This window comes from Manacus candei, unplaced genomic scaffold (genome assembly GCF_025592945.1).
Source record: "Manacus candei isolate 608988 ecotype Guabito, Panama unplaced genomic scaffold, ASM2559294v1 h1tg000008l, whole genome shotgun sequence".
NCBI lineage: Eukaryota > Metazoa > Chordata > Aves > Passeriformes > Pipridae > Manacus > Manacus candei.
Genome location: NW_026138056.1, coordinates 24,948,628 through 24,976,606, shown reverse-complemented (window position 1 = coordinate 24,976,606; position 27,979 = coordinate 24,948,628). Strand labels below are relative to the sequence as shown.

Sequence of the window (27,979 nt, the reverse complement as noted above, 5' to 3'; positions counted from 1 at the left end):
TAAATTGCATCATTTAAAGTTTTTTAAAATATACATCATATCTGGTTTGTGTTTAGTGTCAGAATGTTCCATGTTGAAATTTACATTAAAATGTCTAGAAGGGATGTTTCTCAGACGGATAGGAGTGGGTAAATTAAACAGCATTAAATAACTCAGCCCAAGAGCTTTAATTGTGTCTGGGTTCTTTTTTTTTTTCTTTTTAACCTGTAAAGTTTCCATTTTGTAACTTTGCTTTTTTTCTTTGCTCCTCCTGTCTAGCTTTTAATAACCCACGAGCAGGGCAACTGGGCAGGTTATTACCAAACCAGAATTTACCACTTGACATTACACTGCAGAACCCAACAGGTGCAGGAACTTTCCCACCCATAAGAACGAGTAGCCCTTACTCAGTGATACCTCAGCCGGGTCTGATGGGCAGGAATGAAGGGATAATAGGAAGTCAAGGAACTTTAGGCAGCAATAGCACAGGTAAGATGACTTCCTTTTTTTTTTTTTTTCTTTTTTAATATACTTGAGTGACAGGCTATAACATGTGTAGCTTAACGTTGGGGTTATTACAAGTACAGGTTATTACTTTCCAAAAAGTCTGGGAAAATCATGTTTCGTGGGATGATATGTATTGGCATATTTATTTTGAATTTCTGTGTCTGCGTATTTTTAGTCCTGCCCCTGTGCACTGCTTGTCATCTACCAGAAAACTTCTAGATGAACACAGTGTAATGGCATCTAGAGTCTGTTCACATAAATATTACAGATTCAGCTGAGGCTTAAGTAGGTAAAAATCCAATCTTTCTGCCTCACAGAAACAAATGAACCACTGGTCTATAGAGATGGGTCTATCAAAACAAAATCGTGGGCAATACTGTTGCCCTTACAATGTGTGTCTCTACAGAACTTGATTTTGCCATCAATTATCCTGTATTTAATAGCCTTTGTTCTCATTTTAAATGAAAGAAATGCTAATGTTTTCATCATTTTCTGACACATAACCTTTTTGAGAACCATCGGATGTTGCAGTTACAACATGTTAATAATGTACAGAGGTGTTGTAGCGTGTTTGACAAGAACAGTCTGGCTGGTGGACTTACTTCAACTAATGCGCAGTCTGAGACTGTGGAAGTGTGTGACAACAGCTATAAGAGCTCTGAGTAAATAAATAGGCATTGTAAGTCCTTTCATATGGCTATTCAGTGTCAAATTTTTATATTTAGTTCGCATCAGTACTAAAAAAGGAATGCTGCCAGATAATGAAATAGCCTATTTAGGCAGTTCAACTTGTATTCTTTTAAGTGTCCTATTTCTTTCATATTCTGTATACATATTAGAGGATTTCATTCATCTTATGTATACAACTTAGAGAGTATTATTGTGTTCCTGCCTTGCTCTAGCACAACACGTATTTCAGCTCATAGAATATGTACACAAATAGAACAAACCTGAGGATGTAACACTGAAGCAAATTTTGTACAGCACACAAAACAGAGACCCTCTTCAGGCAGTTTTTCTCTTTGGTTATTTGTCACCAAGTAATTGAACTGATGAGTAATAATTATTTGTGTGGCTTTTAGTATTCATTTAAGGATATTGCAAAATGCAACTGGAGAAACAAATCTGAACCAATAGTCCAATCTGAAATTAGTGTTTTACCTGCTCTCTTGACTGATTAAAATTGAAATATATAAATACTATGAACGCCCATCTTTGGATTTTAGGGGGTTTTTGTGTTGGAGTTTGGCTGAGGTTTTTTGTCTACTGTCAGAGTGTAGTATTCTATATATTCCAAGTGTAAATAAACTGTATCAGTTGTTTACAGTAGGTGTGGGAGGACTTCCCCTACAATAACGGTAATGAACTTCAGCATCTGTCGGAAAGTTTCTGTGAGTAATTTCCCTGCACTGTACATCGGTGCGAGATTATCTGGGTGAACCTTGAAGCTAAGAAGGCTCTAGGTTCCAGATGAAGGAAGTCACCAAAAGATGTTTGCAGAATGTGAATTTATATACAATCCTTCTAATTTGTAAGCATGTTTACGTTAACACATTGTTACTCAAGTCTCCATTCTCACTTAGCACTTGGAAAGTAAAGCAGTGACATACAAATCAGCAAACGTGATTCATTTCCTGAGGAAGGAAGTTAAGGCTATCCACACACCCTCAGCACCTGTTGCACACTACATATGGGAACACTTACTCTGAACAGCATTTTGGAAATGATAAAGGGATCTTCCTCTTGTAAAATGTATAACAATCTCCAGTCCCTTGACTAAGTAGCATAAGGCACTGTTCTGTAGCTTTGCACGTCTGAATGGGTAGTTGTGGTACAATGTGATTTGAGTGATACCAGTGCACTTTTGTTGCTGAAAATGCAGCTCATCAGGCAGCAGTAGTGCTAAAGCTGTTCTGAATCATGTGCTGGTACCTAAGTGTGTTTGGCTTTTGTGCAGGAATGATCGGTGGCAATGCCCCTCGACCTGCCATGACTTCTGGAGACTGGGGAAGCCAGGCTGCTGCTGTGAGGGTGAGCTGTGCACCCACAGCCAGCGCCATGAACAGGCCGGTGCAAGCAGGCATGATCCGCAACCCCACGGCCAGCATCCCTTTGAGACCCAGCAACCAGGCTGGCCCAAGGCAGATGCTTCCATCTCAGGTCATGAATATGGGTAAGTCAGGGCCTGTGTGGAGTTGTTTCTTTTGGCATATGCTGGGTTGTTAAAGATGAAGCAGATTAAAAAAAAAAGAAAAAAAATACTTCAATTATAGGTTTGATGAGAACCATATTTCACAGTGAAAATTTCTTGTGGACGTGGGAAGGAAGGTGTCTAAAACACTACATTTTAATGCATGTGTTGAGATGGACAGTTCCTGCTACTCTATAGCTCCACAGTGGTGAGGCAAAAGAAAGAGGATAAGAAGTAGCTCTTGTTTACTAAAGACTGTAGAGATTTTTTTAGAGGAAATGCTGTGAACGTTATAAGTGTTCCTGGTCACTTTTAAAGCAAGTACAATACGATACTGACACTGTATACTGTCTTTTTTTATGCTTGTCTTATTAAGTTTTGCATCTATGATGTTGTATCTGCTATTTTATAATTTTGAACCATGTTTTCTCAAATTTTAAAAGCAAACTTTAACAAAAAAATAATGGTGCTTCTAAGTGTAATGTTACTGAAGTCTTAATGTTTTTATTTGCTTTTACCATAACATAGATAATTCAATGGAAAGAATTAACATGAAAGTAGCTTCTTTTCAGAAGAGTTATATGGTTATTTTTTTTTGACTAGGGCCATCTGAATTGGAGATGAACATAGGAGGACCTCAGTATAGCCAACAACAGGCACCTCCAAATCAGACTGCACCATGGCCAGACAGCATCTTGCCTATAGAACAGGCAACTTTTGGTAATCAGAACAGGTGAGTCTTGGTGTCACATCAGAACACAGAGATTTTTTACAGGCCTATATTTTATACACCACCTGGAAACAAAATTCTGCATAAAATATTCACCAAATGTACATCACTTTAATGCTTATAGTATTTTATGCTCATGAAACGTATGTGTGTTCCAGTAATACTTATAAACACTCTCTTTGCCCTTTAATGTGTTGTAAGAATTAAAAGTTCTGTGTCACAGTGAATGCTGCCAGCACTTCAGATAGTTGCACCATTTTTGAGTTCTGGAGCATTAACGTGGGCATGATTAATATTAATAATTATTAATAATTATACTGAACACTAAAGTGGAAAAATGCCAGTACTAGAAGCCATAACTGTGTAGTTACAAGATACCTGTTTCTTCCCACAGTGGGGTAGCATTTTAAGTGATGCAGGACATGGTTAATTATGTTTTGTTCGGGTTTTTTTTAATTGAACTAAATTCTGTAAAAGATGAGGAAGGAAAGATGAAGTGAAAGGAAGGCTGCCTCTTCCCTGAAGTTAGCTCCTTCTCAGCTAATCAGAACTACAGTTTAAGCACAACTCATTAACTCATGTGTAATGTGTTAACTTTGTTCATTATTAAGACTTTTTAAATAATGGCAAAACTATAATAGGTGGTTTACACTTCTTAAAAAAGAGCCATATCTTCTCCAAAGGTTTGCAGCTTACTTTATAGAATATATATATATATATATATATATGGACTGTCTGAGTGATGCAAAATGGACAAGCAAGTGCAAACTGGTAACTTCTAAAGCAAGTGCATTATGATACTGACTCTGTATACTGTCTTTTTTTATGCTTGTCTTATTGAAAAACACTAAATATTTTCAACAGTGTAAGTTGGGATATGGAGGGATCAATAAAAAGAAAAGGAAGTGGAAGCAATTGGAAAGAAGTATGCTTGAAAAAATGTTAATCTTCCGACTACATTCTCTTAATTTTCATTAGGATGTCCGAAAATACTATCCATAAATATATGTGGCATTTTCTTCGTTAGTTTCTGTGCTTTTCAAAATGTTTCCTGGTGTTTCCTTAAGGTATCCATATGCAAAATGCACTGTTTGCATAACTGAATTATTCACTTTAAAAATTACACCTTAAAATAAAATACAGGGTTGTATCTGGTAAGCAAGCCAGGTAGTTAATTCTTCCATTTTTTCTACCTTTGCATTTTTCATAATTCCCTTGTAGCTGAAGATGGTGGGGGAAAAAATTCCCATTGCATTGCCTCTGAATCATTTGATCAGAGGCACCCAAACAGAGATGATGAATTGGTTGATTCCACCATTTCTTATTTTATTAATCCCCAAGACTAGTATTATTATAATCTGATTATTGTCATGTGTATTAAATGAGTAAAAATAATTCTTAAAAAATTAAAAGTATCATTTCAGTATATAAAAGAAATGAGGAAATTGTAATTGTCATTGTTTAACATACAGATTTGACAAATGTTTTAAAATTTTTCTTATCATGTGTGTTCATGCCCATTTGCAGTTTCAGGGAGGTTTGTTTTGCTAGCCTCATCAATTGTTTTTCCACATTGTAGATCCCTTCTTATAGGTCATCTTCAAGTTTGCAAGCAATTTGAATCAGAGGATTTTTTTTTATTGTTCTTTCCCTTTCCTGATTTATAATTCCATCTGTGACAGCTAGAGAAACTTATGTATTTGAGATTGATTAATACTTTGCAATGTTTTAAGGGTATGTAATGTATATCCTCTTATTTGTTTTACTGCCTGGGATCTAATTAAAAAGAATACATTTTGGTTAGTTTTCCTGCTTGCCATCCTTTGGGTTTTTTCAGTGTATAGCCTGATGATGCAGCTCTTCTGCTTAGCTTTGACATAGAGATTAGACTTCCATGGCAACCATATGTCTCATTATGGAAACTAAATACACAAACATGTTTCTTTGTTTTTCTAAACAGACATGTAAAAAGGGTTCACATATAGTGCTTTTCCTCCCTCTATGTATGACAGCTTTTGTTGTATCTGAGTAATTATCTGGGATGAGATTCTTCCATGATGCGCATATTGTAGCTGCCCTTCCTTGCAGAATGCTTTGCTCTTTATGTTTTCTATTGTAGTCTTGTAGTAACATGCATGAAGCGGAGCAGGTGTGTGAACTGCAAAACAAAAATGTGTTATTTGCCTGCAGATAAGGTGTTATTTCGGATTTAGTTTGTTTCTTAGGAAGTTTTGTCCTTTGGGTTTAGAATAAACCTTTATTCTGCCTTTGTAACTGTGAGTGTGCTTTGCATACAAATTCAGGAGTGAGGTAAGCACGATTTATAGAGCCACTACACTCTGCCTGACAGTATCCAAATTCTTGCTGATGTCCCTCCAAGGCACATAACCAAGTTACGTGGGTTTTATGTGGTATAAACTGGTACCCAAGTGTGCAGTTGGGGTGAGCTGATGATGGGGCATGCAGATGGGGTAAGCTGATGCAGTATTTTGCTGCAAACAAAAAGGATAATGTCCTTTTCTCCCTACTCCCTCATGCTTCTGCCCAGCTCTTCCAGATGTTCAGTTTTGCAAGCTCAGACAATCCATGGCCCTCTGTGGCTTCTTCAGCTTGCTTAGCCTGATAGAAAACCAGCTAAGAGGAGAGTCTACTTGTGATAGTATACTTAATCTGACATCTGAAATTCGAAGTTACAATTAGTTTTAAAACCACAATTATTTAGCCTTCTGCCTTCATTGACTATATTCTGTACTGACTTCTGTTCCACTGTTGACCCTGTAATATAAAATCAGCACTCAGGCATAACTTTGGTGTGCTTTCTTGCTTGTCAGATACACCATGCTTGTAGGGTCTTGACAGGCATTAATCACACTATTTAGTTACTTCTTTGGGTAGCATAACTTTCATCCAGTATAATTTTCTAAACAAAATTGGCAGTGATTAAAAGAATTCTGTCTCCACTTGTTAGTTTAATTTGAGTACTAATCCTCTGATATTATTTCTTGTTTTCCAGCAGCTGTTTACCAACGCTATGTTCATGTTTTCACAGGCAACCGTTTGGCAGCTCACCAGATGATCTCTTGTGTAATCATCCTTCATCAGAGTCACCAAGTGATGAGGGTGCTCTTCTGGATCAGCTTTACATGGCATTAAGGAATTTTGATGGTTTAGAAGAAATCGACAGGGCTCTAGGAATACCAGAACTAGTGAGCCAGGTACACAGTGTGGGACATGGCATTTGGCATGTAGTAGTTGCTTTTAAAACGTATGTTGTCAAGGTGGAGCTGAAAAACAGGATTATAAAACACTTCCTGCAAGCTAGGATGGAGTTATATCTTTTAGTGGAAGTCTATCTAATATGTCAGTGTCACCTGAAGAGCTTTCTTCAGCTCCAGGTTTAGCCTTCCCTCCTCTCCCCTGCCACCCTCATCTAGATTTCCTTTTTCTGACCTGCTTTTTATACAAGTAAACTGACCAAAACAAAAAAAATGGTGGTCAGAATAACACCTGTAGGGGAGAAAGGTAAGATCACAGCCAACAACAGAGTATAGGAAAGAGGAAAATAGGAATATGAAAGCCTAGGAGTGGGATCAAGCCTTTTGTGAGATGGGGGCAACGATCTTTTGGATTAGCAAACCTGTAATGTTTCATTTCACCTGCAGTTTTTGCCTGAGTTGATTAATATGTGTTAAGAGATGAGTTTCATCTGAAGCAGCTGATTTTGTTCCAAACACTTTAACTGTAATTTTTTTTTTTTTAATTATGAACATGCTTCCTAAACTTTGTAGCATGAAATTGTTCTATGCTTTTTCATCCATTTTTGCCGACAGTTAGTTTTGGTGGGTTCCACTTAGTTCTTTTGGTGGGTTCCATTTAAGTCTTACATGGTGGGAAAAAAATGTGGTAAAAATTAAAATATTCAGGGGAAAAGTTAGTTCCTGATGTTTCTAGCATAAGAATTGTATTTCCAAAATCAGCTTTACATGTTTATATGATGATTTAATATTCTCAGAGGATCCTAGAATACCCATTTCATTTCCCAGCACTCATCAGCACCCTAAGCATAACTTCTGAACTACCTCTGCATTTTAGATATGAAATAGGTCCAATGAAATTCTGCTTTGAACATGAGAAAGCTATCTCCAAGTCTATTTGGTACAACACAGAACTCAGTGAGGTGTTAAGCTGGAGATACAATTTGTTGGTGAACTTCAATTTTGCGGTGTGAAACTTTCATGCAGTATTACATAGGTTTTGGAATACCACTACCAGAAAATATGAATAATAGTTTATTTCAAACTAAGTGGTAAATACATTTCTATTTAATTAATACCTCAGTGGAAGCAGTTGAAGAATTTTGCAGATAAGAAAACGGTCTCATTTTAAAACATATTTTTTAAAATAACCATTGATCATTTTATAGCAGCTTAAAGACTTTCTTTCATGAGGGCACTGAAATTTAGATTAACTTCATTTTCAAGGTCAGCATGGAATAAGCTATAAAATTATTCTGGCTAGGGCAAATATTAAGGGCATATCTAAAATGGAATTTAGAATTGTGTTACCTTATTTATGCTAATGGATAATCAGTTAGTGGAAAAGTGCCCTGAAAGAATTAGGCACTCTGTTCACATTAACTTCTGTAATAGTTTCAGGCATCTTTATTTGAGGTCATTATTTTGTTTAAGGATACTGATAAAAATCTACTTATTCATTTGTAATGTCTTTGAATTTATCTCAGATTCAATGGCAAAAATATGCTACCATCACTTAATTTACAGCTTTTGATCTAACATTTGTCATTTCAGGTTTTTTTCATTAGTAGAGTGATACAGTGGTTGTGTTAAGAACATGAGAAAGATTGTGGGTATTTGTGTAAAAAAAAAAAAAAAAACAAAAAGAAAAAAGGAGGAATTTGTCTCCATGAACGTGTTTTGATACTCAAAAATACAGTTACATTTATTTTTAAGTTTTATATTGAGGTAAAGCAAACTTATGTAATTTTCTGTTTAAAAGCATTCACACCCCAAAAGGTTGTTTTTGCAGGCTGTCTGTATTAGTCTCATATAATCCCCTGAAAAGCTGTGTCCCACCAACTGTCTCTATTGTTCACGTATTTCTGCAGAGCCAAGCTGTCGACCCCGAGTCCTTCCCCAGCCAGGAGTCCAGCATCCTGATGGAGCAGAAGGCTCCAGTGTTCTCCCAACAGTACGCGGCGCAGGCTCAGATGGCGCAGGGCAGCTACGCGCCCATGCAGGACCCCAGCTTCCATGCCATGGGGCAGCGCCCGGGATACACTGCCCTGCGCATGCAGCCCCGGCCCGGCCTCCGGCCTGCCGGCATCGTGCAGAACCAGCCAAACCAGCTGCGGCTCCAGCTGCAGCACCGGCTCCAGGCACAGCAGGTACATCCCCTGTCATGCCCGCTTCCACGCTGGTGCAGGCACCTCTTAGAGGTGACATGTATTGTCAGCTTGCTCCAAATAGACCGGATCTTGCTGAATTCCCCTTTCAAACTAAAAGCAGTAGCCACAATGAGTTTTGACAAGACAGTGCTTTGCACATTCTCATTTATGATTTTTTTTGGCATCTTTACATTATTCTTTCTATAATACCATGCAAGAACATGACTAGTATTTAAGCCTAGGTCTCACTAAGTCTTTGAGCAAGGTTACAGTGGTGCTTTTTGTTGCTCCAGTCTTTTTCTAGTTGTTGTATCTTGACTCTTCCACCAATCTAATTGCTTTTATTGCTGCCTGTTACCTACATCCTTTTTTTTCCTGTTGACTTTGGTCGAATTTTGGGGATTGTTTTAAGTTGTTGTTTCTTGTTTCATTTTTAAATATATCAGTTCATACTACTATAAGTGAGATATCAATGGTTTTTCTGTTGAAGGAGGAAAGATCATCTGTGCCTTCAAACATCAGGATAAGGTCTAATTTGGAGTAAACCTCAACAGTCCAGTCCCAAACTGAAAATGGACAGGAACTGTGAAGGAAGTTTGGTATAAACAGCTTAGTGCCTGTGTTAATATTTCTCTGGTGTATTATCTCCTTAAGACAACATTCTGTGTGTGATAATAGGACTTGAGGAGGAAAATTAGTCCCTACTTGAATATGTAAAACTAGGTCTACAGACCAACCACTTGGGGAAGTAGATGTGTATAACTCTGTATGTAACACCTCCCTTTTTCTCTATCCTTCTAAAAACTTTTGGGTTTTGTTGTTGGGGTGATTTGTGGTTTTTTCTTTAGAATCGGCAGCCACTGATAAATCAAATCAGCAGCGTCTCCAACATGAATCTGTCTTTGAGACCTGGAGTGCCAACACAGGTGAGAGAAATACCTTTTAAAAAAAAAGAAGTCACTTTCTTTTTTTTCTTTCTTCCTCTAATATAATATAGTAGTAATACTATACAGCAAATACATTTTCAATACAAATAGTTTACTGTTTTATTTTTCCCGTATTTACATGGGACAGGTAGTTGTTTACTAAAGATATAACTCCATTTTTAACCAAGCTTCTAATTTCCTAAAGATGCTGTTTTTTTAATGAGCTGCTCTATTTGCAATTACAAATTGCTGCAGCCTTAAACATGCCAGTATTAATTCATTTAGTGACTCTTGCACTGTTGGAAGTCTTTCCTGACAGAAGTATTAATAGGATTATTTTCTCCTGCTTTATATTACTGTTAGTTGTGTGATGGGGGGGAAAAAGCTGGAATCTTCCAGATTGCTCTAGTGGAGATGCCTCCATTGGTGAGGTTGCCTTGGAAGGGGTTGTTGATGGGCGGCGATGGTTCTCCCTGCAGGGCCCTATCAACGCGCAGATGCTGGCACAGAGGCAGCGGGAGATCCTGAGCCAACACCTGCGGCAGCGGCAGATGCAGCAGCAGCAGCAGCAGGTGCAGCAGCGGACACTGATGATGCGAGGGCAAGGCTTGAGCATGACCCCCAGCATGGTGGCCACCGGTGGCATACCAGCAACCATGAGCAACCCGCGGATCCCGCAGGCCAATGCACAGCAGTTTCCGTTTCCTCCAAACTACGGTACTGGTCCCACCCCATCTCAGAGCATTTGGGCAGTCCTTAACTCCCCCGTGCTCCCCGGTGCTGGATCCAAGCCCTCTTCCCACAAGCTCTTGCCTAGCTCCCTGGGAACAGTGTGAAACATGGGGGTTTGGACCCCTTGGGAGTCCTTAAATGCAATATAGTGCCTTTCCACTTTCCTAGCCCTAGTACCACTTATTCTCCAAGCACCACTCTTTTTTTTGAGCAATAGTAGAAGTGTGTGATGTGTATGTTTGTTTATATATAGATACATACAGCTAAAAGTGGGTGTGCACATGCAGACCCATATATGTGTATGTATTTGCTTGATGGACTCTGAATTTTGACTGAATTAAACAAACCAGTATATCTGATAAAAGTGCAAATGAAGAAAAAGATGTGAATAGGTATTGATGAAAACCATAAAGTAACCTGAAGCAAAGCCGTATGTAATTTTTTAAATTTTGTTAACGAGATATTGCTTAAATACTAGACATATTTTTCCAAAAAAGAAATAAGTTCTTCATGTGTACATTATAATGTAAAATTAACAACTAATTATTGAATTTAAATAATATAAATTAGTTTTAGATAAGGCATTCCACTCCCTGTCCTTAAACCTGTGTAATTATACTAATTAATACCATTTTCTTTGTATGTTTCACAAAGCTGTGTACCACTTTGTTCTGGGGGTGCATGGGGCAGTTACCTCCATACAGTTATTGTTATACAGCTTCTTTATTTATACCTATTTATACTGTAATTATACTAAATAGTATGTTATGTGAAAGTTCTGCTGCTATAACCAATTATGCCCATCCAATTCTAAATTTGGTATCTACTCTTAGTGATCTGTTATCCTTTATGCCAGTTTCTAAAAGTAATAATATTTCATAGTATTACTTTCACTCCATGTATTTGTAACTGCTTGATGAAAATGAAGAGATGTAATTATTGACATTTTCTGATATACCAAAAATACAGAGAAGTTAAGTCACACCAATGAATATAAGAATAATTTCATAATACCTTATTCTTACCCCCTCATTGAGCAGCTTGTTTATGTTCAGTATGCTCTTTATAATGAACTTAAACAAGACTAAAGTGACTTGGTTTATAACAAAATTTCTGCACACAATTGGCATTTTACAGCCTTAATTAGGTTTTCTTTGCATCTAGATGATTTTTTGATTTTACAGAATCATTAAATGCTTGCACAAAATGGCACTACCTGTTTTTGCAGGGACACAGAAACAGAGATTCTGAGGTTTTAGGAGTTTTAGAAAAAATTGGAAATTATAGCCTAACTGTTAAAAGGTGGTACCATGCAGTCAATGAGTCATGCATAACTTTCACCAAAATGGATTTACAGACAAAAGCAATATGTTTTATTTGTTGTTCTGAATGCAGTTGTGGGGAAGCGGGGTAGGGAATCACCAGTGTTTTTCTTTAAGTCTGTAAAGAGGAGAGACCACTTGTGTGACTGGGACAGGCAGGTAGCCAACATGCCTACACAAAACAATTTTTTTAAGGTTATACATATAGTATTAGTTGATGATGTTTTGCTTTAAATCTAAATCCCACATTAAGATACAAGGTTATAGGTTCCAGGTGATATAAATAGGACTGTGTAAAGACATATCAACAGGTATGAGCTCTTGGCATGTTTTAACTCTGCATGTACAGTGGGTAAATTTCTTGTTTTCTTCTTCAGGTATAAGTCAACAGCCCGATCCAGGCTTCACAGGGGCCACCACTCCTCAGAGTCCACTAATGTCACCAAGACTGGCTCACTCTCAAAGCCCCATGATTCAGCAGTCTCAGGCTAATCCTGCCTATCAGTCCTCTACGGAGATGAATGGGTGGGCACAAGGGAATATGGGTGGTAACAGGTAAATCCAGAACAAAACCAAAATGAACACACAGAGTAATGGGGTCATTTACAGTCTACACTTATTTATGGGCTTGTTTTATGTAATTGTTAGTGTGTTTGTTGTTAACTATTTATCCTAAAAGAGATTTCTTTTCAATTTGGCTTGACGAATTGGTTTAAATTCTGCCTTCCTACAAGGCGAAGTGAGTGCATAGCTAAAAGACCTATATCCACACAATGCATTGCTTCGTCTGTGGTAACTGATCAAACACTCTGTGTCCTTAAGAAGCACCTCTGCTGCACAGTGAGCTCCATCCCCTAACGTTTGTGTGGATGCATTTCTTCTGCATACAGTTTTCGTGTTCTGTTCCCACACTGCTTTCCACATGGCTGCGTCAGCTGAGCCAGAGCCTGTGCGTTCCCTACTGCTCTGGAATTGCGGTGACTGGATTATCACCTCCCACTTTAAATGCTGGAGTGTAACCAGGTTCAGCCCATTAGTGCTTGCACATACTGGAGGTCAGCATATAATTTAATTCCCTGACAGCATCGTAGCATGCCTCATGCATGCAGTCACCTTTTCAGTTGAGGCCCCCGCCCCAGTTGGTATAGCTCTAATGATCAGTCTGTCCAAATCAAATGGGCTGGATGTTGAAGACAGCAGTGAGCTTCCAGATGGCAGTGATCTTTGCCTTTCGTTGGAAGACGGAAGGAAGTATCAGGTACAGCCTGTATCACTTAACACTGGGGTGCACGCAGCTGTCTCTAGCACAGTGCTTTTTGTCATCCTGAAGTTCTCAGGCTGTTCTTATTGTCCTAGCCCAGTGACAAATCTTTTCCCCACCAGTTGACAAAGATTTAATAAACCCAAACCACCAGTATTTTATTGATGAGGCTGATCCAAATGAAGTACCCCTTAAAGCAGCTGATATATCTCTTATCCTCATCCTTGTCCATGCCCCATCCTCACTGTCTTCCTGAAGCATCTGCAGGAGACATAGCTGCCACTGTCATGGCTTCTGCCAAAAATGGCACAGGGGCAGCTTGATAAGACTAGTGGTTGGCTTTGTTAAACTGCAGCTCTACAGCAGAGGCATGTCAAATGTGTTTACACAAGCCACTGAGTATTCACAATGATCTGTAGTGTACTATTTCAGCCATCCAGATAACAACTTAAAAATGGGGTTAGGTGGCCTGAAAAGACATGGAATTGGAAGGAAGAGAATGGTGGGATTTTCAGAATTTGGTCCTGTGCCCGGAATGCTGTTGCACTCTACCAAGTCTCACAGTTCACAGCAATAGCCTACTGGAGGACCCAAGTGCAAGGTTGAGTGTTAACCCTGAAAGATTTCCTCAGCTGTAGGAGCTGTGGGAGCAGTGCTTCACGGGGCAGTAAAAGTTAGCCATGGATACAGAGGTGGTTACCGTGTGCCATCTGACACACAGCAGCCCTTCCACAGTCTTTCAGGCTAATGCAGATCCTCTAAACTGACACATTGTCAGTAATAATTCCTTCATTGACTGTTGGATTATGCTTGAAGAGTAGAAAAGACTGGTACGTAAACAGCAAAGTGCATTTTAGGAAATGTAAAGAAGTCTCTAATATAACTTCCAACATAACGAGAAGGAAGATACTATCCAGAAGGCACTTGACTGAATAAATGTGGGATGAGATCTTCCACAGTTCTCCTCCTTAAGTTGTTCAGAAAGGCCTTAAAGGAACACAGAGGATAATTGTCTTAGACTTTATGTTGTTTCTTTACGGTGCCACATTTTCAAAATCTGATGGTAAGATTTAGTAAATAAATTTCTGCACAATCGCATGTCTATATTTGTGAGCCCACTTCCCCATAATTGTATGTGCAAATCTGGTATTCATATGTGCAAGTAGATTATTTTGCAAAAAAGAATGTTTATTAGACTAGCTCTAATTTCAGCTCAGCACTCCTGTCCTGTGCTAACACTGGAGGGAAAAAAAACTGTTTTCCTTTCCCTCCAAAAATTACTTTAAAATACAGACAAAGCACATTTAGACAGCTAATTGGCTGTTACTGCATGTGCATAACAGATTTGTGCTCTGCCATAGTTTCACACGCAAAGGCATGCATTTTTGTGCACAGACATGGGACCTTAAAGTTTAAAAATCTATTCCATAGACATTAATGCAGCTGCAAACTAGTTTTTCCTTTGAAGTTGGAATAAATGGCAGTATATACAAATTATAGCTTAAAATATATTAAAAAGAAAACAGTTTCTTAGTGGCTTCAGCATTCTAAGTCTGACACATTGCTTTTTCCATTCCTTGCTGTAGCATGTTTTCACAACAGTCCCCACCACATTTTGGGCAGCAAGCAAGCACCAGCATGTACAACAATAACATGAACATCAGTGTATCCATGGCAACCAACACAAGTGGTATGAACAACATGAACCAGATGACAGGGCAGATCAGCATGACCTCAGCGACCTCTGTGCCTACATCAGGGTTGTCCTCCATGGGTCCTGAGCAGGTGAGAATTTAAGGATGTGAGATGACAGCTAGAGGATTTGCTTTGATTTTCGGTAGTTTTTCAGCTCCACTGTGTTTGGCTGTAACTGCTGTAAGCCATTATGTTTCTTTTACTAGTTTTCTTGAGAAATTACGATGTTAAAAGGGCTTTGATTTTAGCTCTGCACTCGAATAACCAAGGTGACCAATGAGGTAGAGAGCACTTTTTGCATCTAAATTTCCAATTTTGACCTAGCACCACTGTAGCCAACATATGTAGTTGCTCCCAAACTTCTGTGAAAGTGCCTGCTGATCTAGCTCCTGTTCTTGGTAGGTAAGTTTCCATAGCACAGTTGCAGTTGCTTGTTTTTCCAGCAGTGGAGGCGAGCACTGAATGGCAGGCAGCTGTTTCCTAGAGAAAAAAGTGAAAGACGCTGTCATGGGCAGGGTGTGGAAGATGCTTCAACTGCCACAGTGTAGTACCAGACAATAAATAAGGCAATCAGCTTCAAGAACTAACTGTCTGGCAACTTCACAAATACAAAATCCACATTTTTGGTAATGTGGTGCGTATCAAATAGGTTGCTGACTCAATAGATAAGTAACCTGTTCTTTTCTGCCAAGAGAATGTTTACAGACTCACTGTTATTTGAGACTGCTACTCAGGGTATCTGAAATAAGAAAAAATAACATTTCTGTTTGTTGATCTGCAATTAAGCTCACACAGTACATTAATAAGTATTTGACAAACAAATCCTCTTAATTAACAGGTTCATGTGTTTGTCTCAAAGCTGAACTCCAATTTGTTCAAAACACAGTCTTGAAATTATGGAATTTTCTTAGAAATATTGGCAGGAAAGTACCTCTTGTGTCTTTGGGCAGCATCTCCTGCTATGGCAGACAATATCATAAACCTTTTTTGTGATACTATAATGTTCCAGTTTAAAGCTGATTATATTAATGGGTTGTTAATGTATGTCCTTTTTCCAGCCTAAATTTGATAACAGAGTATTTACTTTTCCAGTATTGTCCTTTACCTTAAATAGCTCTTTTCTTGTATTTTAGAAAGATTCTATCAACATAATTGGGGTTTTTTTGGTTGATTAGAGATAGCTGGATTATTTTGGTTTGGGTTTCTTGGGATTTTTCTTGCAAGACAAAAAAGCCACAGTTTTTCAGCCTATTAGGCTTTAAATTTCCTTTCCTTTTCTGCACCTGTTCTGGTTTGAATCAGTCTTTCCTAAACACCAGAGCCATGTGCATAACACTAGTTGTTCCCTGTTTCTCTTGGAATACTCTGACAGATATAGCTGCAGATCACATTTGTCTTTTACAGCTGTTACATACTGGTGACTGAAAGTAATTTTGATACTCCCAAATCTGTCACCTTCTCTGATATTCCCAGTTGCTAAGCCCAGTTGTAGCAGACTTTTTTTTATTATTATTAGTTCCCAAGTGCATACAGTTGCACAAATTTAATGCAGTAAAACAACAGTAAAATGAAGAAAAGAAAAGAGTCGAGATTTAAAGGTGATGACCCCTTCTGATTTCTCAGGGTACCTATGCAGCATAATTTTTCCCAAGAACCTGAATTGAGAAACTGCATTGTAAAAAGAGATCTGGTTTTATTTTGAAAATTTCCATGCAGGCTACTGTTTCCACGGGCACAGCTGTCACACTGCTTTTCCTTCCTGTTACACTACAAGATCTTGTTTCAAGATAACATTTATCTAACTTCCAGTAAACTGAATAGGCTGAGGGGTTTTTATCCATCTCAACGTTTGTTTTCAACCCATCAGTCCCTTTTGTGGATCTACTTTAAACTCCATTGTTGTAACCGCCTTCTAGAAGTATGAACAGAGTAACCAGAGACAGCTTGTAATCCTATCCACGAGTTACCTTGATTCTGTTGGTGACAATGTCACACTGAAGCCCTTATGATATCCCCAAATTCTCCTCAGCACATCCTACATAGATGAAACCTCTGTTCTTTGTTCCCAAATGTATTGCCTCCCTTTTGTCTCCATGAAATTGCATTTCTTAGATGGAGTTCATTTAAGCAAAGTGCCATGGCTCGTACTGTAACAGTAACCTGTTTTCCTTCTGATTTACCACCCCAGCACTGTGTCATCTGCAGGCAAATGTTTTATGCTTCATCTAGGTCAGAGGTGGCCAACTGACAGCTGAGGGGCCACTTCTGGGCCATGAGACAGTACTTTTTAGTCCTCAGGAATGTTTGCTATGCTGCTTTACATTTCCTTTCCTGAGAGACATGAATAGCTAAAAATCTATATTTGAATACTAATATTGACACTTTTGGTTTTTCTGTTTTCAGTGCATAGGGTTTTTTTACTATTTGACATCTTTATTTAGCAATTTACCTAGACTGTGCTGGACTTTTTCTTGTCACTGGTGGTTTTCAAAGTGACTGTGTTTTCTGTAATTCTACTGACTGTTGCCATTTCATTCACTCATTGGGGTTTTCTTATGCTGTCACCTACACTTCCGTTTATTTATTCAATGTCATTTTTTGTTCCATAATACATAATTTGAACTTCTCATTGTCTGTTTCTAACCACAGTGAGTAACAGTGATCACACTGCAAATGTATTCTTGCTTTTGATAGTTATTAGATAGTTATTAGATAGTTGTGGAAGATGTATTACCTAATAGTAAAAAGCTGTGCCTGGACTTATTTACCTGGTAAGAAGCAGGTATATTACCTTTGGTACTAAACAGGTTTGGTTGACTCTGTCTCCTCTCTCATTGTGGCACTATGCTGTATCATACAGATGTATCCAGAGCTCAGAAATACTAAGTTAGATATTTATCTGCTCATACTTGTGTATCTCCACCTTCTCTTGTTTACTGTCTGGGCTCCCAGCATCACCAAATAAAAAGATTACATTCAAAATGGGCTTGTTATTTATGATACTTAGAGGCTTTTTATGTATTTGAGGAATGAGTTCTTGTCTCATTATCATCTTCTCTCTTATAGTTACATTAAAGCTCTTCAGGCTGCTCTTAACTAGCATTTCTTCTAGGAGGCTGCTACGAGGAATGCTGAAATGCTAGCTGCCAGTTCTGCAGGCTCCTTCTGTCCAAAACAGGACAGAATGCCAGCTTCCCCAGGCATCAAGAAAGTAAACCTTCTGGTGTTCCACCATTTGCACATCTTACTTTGTCCTTGACTTCATGACAGTACTCTCCAGGCCAAAATTATAATGGCATCTAAGAAGAGTTATCTTGAAACAGTATTTTGATTTTGTTTAGCATCCTGGATGAAAGGAGCTCATCCAGGAGGAATGGTAGGAAACTTTTCTTGTTAGACACCTTGTATATAATTCTGCTTTATTAGCAGGAGGCTGTATTAATACACTTTATTGCTAAGGAATTGTAAACATCTTCAGTCTTGTTTTAGTCAGATTTCACATCTGATAACACCACTTGACTTGTCTTCAGAAAATTATAAAAACCCTTCCATTTCTCTGTCCTTCCCCTTACTTTTCTGATTTTTATTGCAGTCAGAAAAGTTAATGTGTGAATATGGGGTGTTTTAAAGCCTTCTGAAGCAAATGTATTCATATAACAAAATAGTACTATATTTCAGGATTCTTGCATCATCACTAGCAAAGAGATTCCGTTAACAGGAACTTCACTGATGCCTTTGCTACTTTTGTAGTATGCAGCCTGGAACCACCGTCCTTTTCTATGCCTGTCCTAAGTGCCATGAGGCAAATCATGCAGCCATCTTTTTGTTCCAAAACTGCTGTTGATTCAATATACAATTAATTTATTTCTGCTTTTGATTTTTACCTCCCTTTGTCTACTGAAAAATCAGAAAAGGCATTTGTACTTGTGCATTCTGTTGAATGTTGATCAATATCAGAAAACACTTTCCAAACCTGGATTTTGTTACTTAGTCAAATGCATGTAGATAAACCTGCAAAACTGCCTACTTTCTTTCTGAATGAATGAAAGAATGAATGAATGAAATAACGTGGTTCTCTTCCATCCTGATTTAAATTTTCACATTCAGATTTAAAAATCTGCTCACTCATACTAAGGAGGAGGAAGGAAGGATCACTAGGAGGCTTGCAGCACTTAAACAATCAGTTTCTTCAGAGTTGAAATTCCTATGGCAAAAATATTTTAAATTTTTAACCTTACCCATTGAATTGTAGTCTTGTCTCTGGCAGCATTTGAAACTCCTTCTTTAGGTGGTTGCATGTAATTGCATTTAGCTTTGCACCATTTTTCAAAATGAAAAGCGAGAGAAACAACAGTCAAGAGGATCTGAAATGAGAAGACTTTGGTGTGGTAAATTCAAGACAGTCTTCCTCAATGAGAGAAGATTGAGACAGGACTTCATCAATGTTTATAAGTATCTGAAGGGAGGGTGTCAAGAGGATGGAGCCAGGGTCATCTTGGCAGTGCCAAGTAATAGGACAAGAGGCAAGGGGCCTCAGGAAGTTACACCTGAATATGAGGAAGAACTTCTTTACTGTGCAGGTGATCATGCATTGGAACGGATTGGCCCAGAGATGTTGTGGAATCTCCCTCACTGGAGATATTCAAGAACCATCTGGACACAAGCCTGTGCCATGTGCTCTTGGATGACCCTGCTTGAGCAGGGAGGTTGGAGCAGATGACCCACTGTGGTCCCTTCCAGCTTTACTCATTCTGGGATTTCTTGATTCCCCCCATGCTGCAGCAGGTTGCTGTAGCTGAAGTGAGGTAGAGCACAGGCAGAATCTCCTCTCCTTGGCAACACAAGTCTCCTAAAGGGCAGGTGACAGAGAAAACGTCTTTTTCCTTCCAGCAAAATCTGGAGGGTCATATCTTCACTGTTATCGCATCCATCTACTCTGAGGGAAGTAGCAGTGAACCAAATCAGCAAAGACTGTGGAAGATGTTTCTCTCCCCGTAAAACTTCTAAGGAAAGCTGGTTTTTTCTAATATTTCAGAACCTTGCTGAAGGGCTCTGTTATGTATTTTATACCAGTTCCTACATGGTGAGATGAATCCTTTGACTAAGAAAGCAAAGCTGTAAATTTGGCAAACCACTCTTTTCCACATAACTAAGCATGACAGACGCTTTGGTTGTGCAGAAATGCACAGCTTCAATTCTTTCCTGTGACTGTGTTCAGAAAATTGTGGAGACCATCCCTTTAGGAAAGCATGCCATTGCACGTTTTCCCTTTTAATGCTATCTCCCATTGCTTACAATCAGAAAAGTGTCATTAAAACTAAGTTTGTATAATTTAGCCTACATGTTATCTCATCAGGCTTTGAAAAAATTGTGTGGTGGCTTGCAAGCAGCAAAGCCTTGTGTTATTGAGGTTAGGAAAGTAGTTACATGTTTCTGCTTTCAGAATTTTCATAGCAGGGATGTCCTCTTCAGATAACACTGACCTAATTTATGGAGCCTGCTTTGTAAAACATGCACAAGGGTCATAGTATCAGGAATGAAATCTTTGTTGTTGACTGTGAAGCAGAATAATATGAGTCAAATACATGCTGTGCAAGGAGGATGCTTGGCTGTACAGTCACTTCCCTGGTTTCAGCATCATCTCAGAAGTAGGTGTTGGTATATGCAAGTAGTGTAGTGGTTTATAATGCTTCTTTTTAACTCCCAGCCCTCCTCCCACTGTATTTTTTAATTCATTCTCCTTAATATCTTGTTACCAATAGGTTAATGATCCTGCTATGAGGGGAGGCAATCTTTTTCCTAACCAGCTGCCTGGAATGGATATGATAAAGCAGGACGGAGATGCAGCACGGGTAAGAAATGGCCCACAGAGGCAACAGAACGATGAATATGCTGTGGGCTGGAATGGATACGGTATCTCTTTACTTGCAGGGTTACAAGTGCCCGGGGAAATATTAATGAACGTGAGGGAGCCGCTGGCATCACAGGCACAGGGAGGGAGGGAGGTGGCCGCGGTGAAGCGGTGCGGGGCAGGCGCCATCTAGCTGCAGCTGCCGCCGCTGCCCCCACTCCTCCGAGGCCTTCCTGGTCAGGGGCCTGGCAGGGCTTTCTGCTTTTAGAGAAAAGAAATTGGAATAATAGGGGAAATTAGGAAGATATGTCTGAAAAGTTATCAACATGAATGAAAGTGAAGAATGTGAAAGTATTAAGGTGGAAGTAGCCATACATGTGTTTTATTGTATCCCTGTCTTTTTTGTGTGCACACGTATTTAAAACCTCCCTTTCCACACCTTCATGGTTCATGTAAACATACAAGTGTCTGTCTTCAAGAGTGGGGGACCTGTGCATAAAGAGTCTCATTTGCAACTATTTTTTGGTCACTTTGATGATTAATAAAATGATGCAGAGTGTTCTGCTCTAGTAGAAGCTGTCATATACCAAAGTGTTTCTAGAGAATCATGGAATGGTTTGGGTTGGAAGGGACCTTAAAGATACCCAGTTCCAACTTCCTGCCGTAGCCAGGGACACCTTCCATTAGACCAGGTTGCTAAGAGCCCCATCCAACACTGAACACTCCCAGGGATGGGGCATCCATAACTTCTCTGGGCAACCTGTTCCAGTGTCTCACCGCCCTCACAGTAAAGAATTTCTTCCTAATATCTAATCGAAACCTACTCTCAGTTTAAAGGCATTTGCCCTTGTCCAGTCACTACGTACCCTTGTAAAAAGTCCCTCTCCAGGTCTCTTGTAGGCCCCTTCAGGTACTGTGAGGCTGATAGAAGGTTTCCTACTTAGTGCATCCCCTAACAAGTTAAATTTCATGTGCTAAAAGAAGCCCAATTGTCAGAGAAGAAAATACGCAGGTACCACTGCGGAAAGAAAGGGAATAAGGCTGTTGAGGCAGAAGCAGACTAAAGGAGGAGGTAGATTTTAAATAATGGTTGAAGGCAGAAGGAAAATAGAGTGGATGTGACAGAAAGGGTGTAAGAGAGGATGGAGAGAATTCACAGTGCCGGTGGAAAGAAATAAGTGGCATTACTTTAGGCAGGGAATCTCTGGGGTGTAAAGTTAGAACAATGGAGTCAGTGCTGTGACAATAAGATGGACAGTAGCCATGCATGACGGCAGTTTTGTCTCACCTGAAGAAAAGGAACTTCTTAAAACCTTGAATTATTTTGTAAAGGTACATTGGACTGCACTCCGTGATTTTACTTTTTTTCTACTAATGTACCTCTGACTGTCAATGAAAATGTAGATGATTTATATACACTATAAATACCTTCTACTAAAGCTTTGAACTGTAATAGAGGTTAAATAGCTACTTTTTTCATGCGACTGAGCTACAAAATACTCCTGTGTAACTTTGTTTTAATAAAGTTCAAGCTCTGTAATTAGAAAACTGAGAAGAGAATCAATGTGCAATTTTTGCAGTGCACAATTTTTTCCAAGTTGCTGGCACAGTGGAAGTGTTTATTTAGCATCTTTCTAGAGATACTGAATGCTAAATGTCCTCCTCAAAAATAAGGACATCTTTGTATTTTCACTTGTGTTTCCCACTTTATCTTCAAAAACCACTGACAGGGTCCCTGAGATGGCTCTCAACATCTTAGAAAGAGGAGTTAAAGTTTAGTTTGTCCATATTAGTCAGGGCATGAGGGATGTGAGTGCAGTGTCTTTGTGCTGTGAAGAAAGGAGGAGCCAGGATCAAGACTCACTCTGCTGCCCATAGCTGGTTGCCCTAAGTAGCTCCAGCTGCACCAGCTGGGCTGGGAATAGTGGATGTACAAAACATAGGACCTTGCTTTCCTGAATTGCGGGATAGTTCATGACGCTGACTTTGTCAATAAAGATACATTTCTAGGCCTTGTGTGAATGCAGAGGAAGATGTGGTGAAGTCAAAAGCATGGTGTAGGCAGCTTCCAGAAGGCAGCCTAGCAGCATGCACATGGACAGGTGAGAAAGCTGCCTGCCACCAGCACTGTCCCTGAGCAAATGGGGCCTTCCTCATGCATGGCCGGAGGCTGCAAGCGAAGAGCCTCTTCACTGCCAGTGTCACAGGCTACAAGTGAAAAGCAACCCCAGGGGAGGAGGAAAATGGGTTTTGGCTGGATTGACTCTCTGACCTGACTGGCCACAGCACCCCATGGGAGCAGGCCTTTGCAAGGGAAGACAGAGAGGCACAGATTACAGACTATAGAAGGGACAGTCTTAAAACAACTGTGAAAACCACATCCTCAGGGTTTTTTTAAATAAGAATGTACAACTCAGCTGAAACCAGTTTGTACTGTATTTCTGTAAAGACCTTGCGAGGGTATTAAGTATAAGGTAAAGAACATCTCTAGGGATCAGTAGCTGAAGCTTTTTTACTTTTTTATTCCCTTTTTCTTTATTATGCATCTTGGAAGGAATAGTGAACTAAGGCCGTTGTTTCCTTTGAGGGTGATGCAGCAGTAACACATAGAGATTTTGCACATATTCCAAGAACAAGACTTCTCTTAAACCCTATTGCCATGCTGTTAGTTGGAGTTTTCAAGAGGGACATGATCCTGAGTTGTTACAATATCCATGATAATTAGAATGAATTAAGGACCTAAGAATACAGTGAAATTAAACCTCTACTGGTATCACTGGAATTAAATAGCAGGTCAGTTGTATCTGTGTACACAAAGGATAGTTTAGCTTTATAAGTTCCAATTAAATTTCAGGTTTAAAGTATTACACCAAGCGTGGTTGACAGTGGGTGTTGCACTCCAGCATCCCAAATCTCATTGACCTATCCATCTTCACCACCTGAGCAGGAAGAATTAATTGGGTTTTTTTCCCCCATTTCTCTTTTTTCCTTTTCTTTTTTTTTTTTTCTTTTTCAGAAATATTGCTGACCCTAAGGGTGGTTTGGTTGCTCCTTTCTTCAGCTGACTGGGCTTATGGCCCCAAATCCTTACCAGTTTGAAGAGCTGCGTCTGTTTGTCGTGTCCCAGCTGAGCTGCCAGCACCGGTGGCGGCTGCCTGCTGCCGACAGGACTCAGCCCTGCCTTCCCGAGGGGAGCCGGGTGGTCGTTGCCGAAGAGCAGCCTCTTCTTTGACAGTCTGAAGCTAGAGTACAGACAGTTGCTCAGTCTGTTCACTGCATTCACCTTAGTGCAACTTAGATCTCTCCTGCAAAGTAAATGTTGACAGGCAATTTTCATAAACCATGTCAGATTGAATGTATTTAAATGTATGTATTTAAGGAAAAACGACCATGCTCTTGTTCTGTTTCTGTTTAGTTCTAGACCTTGGGGGTTTTTTTGCTTTGTTTTCCCTGGCTTACTCAGTCTGGTGCAAAGGATTCAGTTCTGTCTGAAAACTGGTGTTTTAGACTAAGGCCTGCATTTTGGGGCGGAGAGGAGGCATGGAAGAGGGCGTAGAAGCAACGTTTGGTACATACAGAGACCTTCAACGAGTGTGTTCCACTGACAAGTCAAAGATCAACTGATGCAGAAAACTATACAGACCAATTTTGAATGGGGTTAAAGTTGTAAACCAGATGAAAATTACCCTGCGAGAGGGCTGTTTATAGGGGGCGTTTTGGTTGGGTTTTGTGGTAGTGTTTATAATGCAAGTCATGAATTCAAACATACAAGTGGGTTACATTTTCATTTAATTAAATTCCTAACAATCAGCAAATCCTGATATTTTTTTTTTAACCTGACTCTCCTGACCTCTGACATCTTCCTCTTCTTTCTGATAGAATAAAAGAACAGGTTACTCCGTTATTTCCCTAGGTGTGTTTCCAGCAATTTGGACAACCAGTTACTGGATGTTGAACAGCAAAGTTCAATGGTAATGCATGTACTGATTATGGTAGTGGCAGAATTGGTGCATAATATCTAAGATACCTGCTTTAAAGCATGATAATTTCTGGTTCCCATCCCCTTAGCTGGGAAAATAACAATTCCTGTAATACCTATAGCAGATATCACTACAGACTTCACCACTATTGTGTGTTTCTGATTATTTCAAAGCAGTGTGAACTACGAGGACGTTTTGTAAGGTACATAAAATCCAGTTTATATGTAAACAAGCAATAATTTAAGTTGAAAACTTAAGTGTTTTACTTGTATAATTTTTGTGAGATATACATGTTGTGAAGTTGATTCCAAATGAGGTACTTCAGTATTAAATTAGATATCTTCTTAGCCGTGTGTGTCTCCTGGAAAAGTGTTTTGTAAAGAATCACAATGCCTTGATTAGACCTAATTTGTAGGCTTGAGACTTCTTATTTTCTAAACCTTGTGATTCTGCTCATAATATCATTTAACTAACCTATATTATATGCAGCCACTGTAGGAACCAATTCTTGATTTTTGTACGTTTATATCCTTTCGTAACAAATCTTAGAAAAACTGTTACTAAACAGGCCACTGTTAAGGCATGTTGGTTTTTTTCCTTGCCCACTGTGGTTGGAATAATCTTTTCTTATACTGACATCAGTTTCTGAGGACTTGAAATATTAAGAAATTGATGGATTTGACCTCTGTTTTCTTTCTGCTGACTCCTAATTGTCATGGTTTAGGAATGGTACTTCCCAATTTAGTGCTCCCACTGAGACTCTCCAAACCATGCTCATAGCTCGATGGGAGGCACAGAAGGTAAAGATCATGGGTTAAGAACAATTTACTGGAAACAGCAATGAGATAAGAAACAGTAACAGCAACAGTACTAATGACAGAGGGTACAAGAAAGAGGCGAACTTATCACATGGACAATAGACAATACCGACTGCTCCCTCCACCACACTACGCTGACCCAGAAGAGAGCCCTTCTCCCTGGAAGGGACCCCCTTCCTCCACCCTACCAATGACATGAGGTGGTATAGGGTCCTAGCCATGCCCTCCCCTGGCTACTGCAAAAATTAACCCTGCCCTGGCCGGAACCAGGACACCGATCCACAAACTTTCTAACCTGAACACAAATTTTTTGATGTAATGTAAAATGCAATGTGTTTTATAATATCTCATCAGCCTTGCCTTTTGGGAGTAAAAGGTTTGTTCTGTTGCTGTTTAATTTGTTCTGGTATTCAGGTGGGAGTTCAAATAAAATAGCAGCTATTTTATGTTGAAGAAAATATGATAAAGGCTGTTTCTGTGTTTGTCCCTAAGGAGGGCAGTGTCACCATTCTGGAGAAACAACATTTTTTCAGCTGCCACTGTTCTGTTACCAAACCAAACAGAATATTTAGTCAGCTGAACCATCCTCTGACCTGCTGATGGGAAACCAAAGTAACCATCAGCCCTAAACTCCACAGCCTCATTACTATAACATTGGTGTTAAACTTGCATTATATATCTGACAAAAAATATTTATATAAGAAGTACATAAATTTGAAGAAATTAACTTCATCCACCACTAAGTGTAAATGGGTTTTAAAATAATTTTTTTTCTATTCCATTCTTTTTCGGTTCTTAACTGTAACCTCTGCAGATAGATTATTCTTTTTCACAGTGGACAAAATAGTTTAAATTTGTCCTGTTTCACAACAGACCTGCAAATGCTTATCTGTAGTGATTATGATACTTCATCATCCATTGCCATTTTGAAAGAAAGGAGATTGTACCTATCACTTTGGCTCTGTTTGGGTTCATTGTGACTTTTGTCGTCTTCTAAGTAATGAAAGAGAAAAGTGAGTGAAGAAATCTTCTGATCATATTGATCACTATAGAAACAAAAAAGCCAAATCAATTCCCTTCATTATCAGTATTTTTCATCCTGTATACAGTAAATTTGTTGGAGAAAGTACTTGGATTTTGTTTGACAGAACAATTTATCAGTGTTCTACTTACATTACTAAATGTGAAAGGCGCATAATGTGAAAAATAAGCATATATACATGGTCATGCGACCTGTTTAAGTGTTCATGTAATGTGGTAAGTTTAAAAAGTGAAGTGAGCTGTTTTGCTACAAGGAATTAATTTGTACTCGATCCTTAAAATATTGTCCCACACCGGTATCCCTTTGGGCCTGTATTAATTAAAAGCAATGTTTTTGCAGTTTATACAATACATTTTTTAATCTTTGTTTAAAAGCGAAATTCATATGGGCTTAACAGATTAAATGGGTGGCACAGCTCCACTTGCAGAACCCAAAGATACACAATCAGTTTTGAAATGCAACTTAAGCCATTAATTGTTGGTGTGAATTTAAAAGTTTTCTAGTATTTGTATGGTAGTATGCTGCCTAAGAGCAAAAGCATTCTCTGCACAAAAGAAAATTTACTGTAGTGGCTTTGATTTTAATTAGAATTTTCTCCCTGGTGTTTCTTTGTAGACTAAAACAAAATCTTTTAAGTTTCTTACTACAGGTAAAAGCTATGTGCAAGAACCTCAAAATGCTAAAATCTAGCATAATGCCTTAGATCTGTTTTTAAGTCTTGTATATTCCTACATAGCTGTCTGATGTATTATATTTGTATAGTGAATTGTGTACAATTTTGGAATAAGTGCATCATCACTTAATCTTTATGTTGTTCAATAGAGATGATGGACACATTACTTCAAACATTTACTGTCATTTAATTTTTTTCCCTTTATGTCATTTGTGGGTTTTATTTGTACAGTTCATCATGAAGTTGCATCTGAGATGTGTGTATATGAAAAGATTATACAAGGGTAAAATTAAGCAATATATAAACTATGGTTCTTCAGGAGAAAGCTTACAGTGTTTCAGGTTGTGATTTATTTTCAAAACGGAGTTGACTCTGAACATCACTTTGTTCACCTGCATTGATGTTTGTATTTCTAGTGTTAGCAGTTTATGCAAAGGTAGATATATTCAGAGAAATTTTAAATACATTTATGCAAGTTAATATTGCTTTGCTGATGCTATTTGCTTATTTGATGTTAAATAATGCTATTGTAAATAAAGAATTCTGTTGTTATTGCATCATTTAATAAATTTTAATGCCTTCGGGTTTTACATGGCTTTAGAGATTTCAACGTGTTTCTGTTGTGTCTTTATTTGTTCATAGAAGGGTGTAAGATGTAGCACTAAAGCACTGAAGGGTGTAGATAGATCAGTAGGTTCTAAAAAGGCAGCAGGCTTTGTTAAAGGCTTTTTTATAGTCCAGCTAGTTGTTACTTGCAAATTCTTTCATCTTTATAGTGCTATATTAACTGAAAATGTTAATCTCGTGGTTTAATGTGAGAACAGTTCATTATGAGTACTTTTTTATATCAGTCAGGATGAAATGGGCA

At 38.7% G+C, this 27,979-nt stretch overlaps 1 protein-coding gene across 4 annotated transcripts in view; it reads left to right on the top strand.

The window, feature by feature from the left end:
• Positions 1-27,721, top strand: part of NCOA2 (nuclear receptor coactivator 2) — a 185,911-nt gene extending 158,190 nt beyond the window's left edge. For all 4 annotated transcript variants that reach the window (XM_051768357.1, XM_051768348.1, XM_051768375.1 and 1 more), the window contains 11 exons: positions 259-468; positions 2,444-2,659; positions 3,281-3,410; positions 6,457-6,622; positions 8,533-8,811; positions 9,660-9,737; positions 10,217-10,454; positions 12,169-12,346; positions 14,639-14,837; positions 20,510-20,599; positions 23,615-27,721. In XM_051768357.1, the coding sequence (XP_051624317.1) occupies positions 259-468; positions 2,444-2,659; positions 3,281-3,410; positions 6,457-6,622; positions 8,533-8,811; positions 9,660-9,737; positions 10,217-10,454; positions 12,169-12,346; positions 14,639-14,837; positions 20,510-20,599; positions 23,615-23,626 (1,796 nt within the window). In that variant the 3' untranslated portion in view covers positions 23,627-27,721. The remainder of the gene's footprint in view (positions 1-258; positions 469-2,443; positions 2,660-3,280; positions 3,411-6,456; positions 6,623-8,532; positions 8,812-9,659; positions 9,738-10,216; positions 10,455-12,168; positions 12,347-14,638; positions 14,838-20,509; positions 20,600-23,614) is intronic.
• Positions 27,722-27,979: the final 258 nt, after the last annotated feature.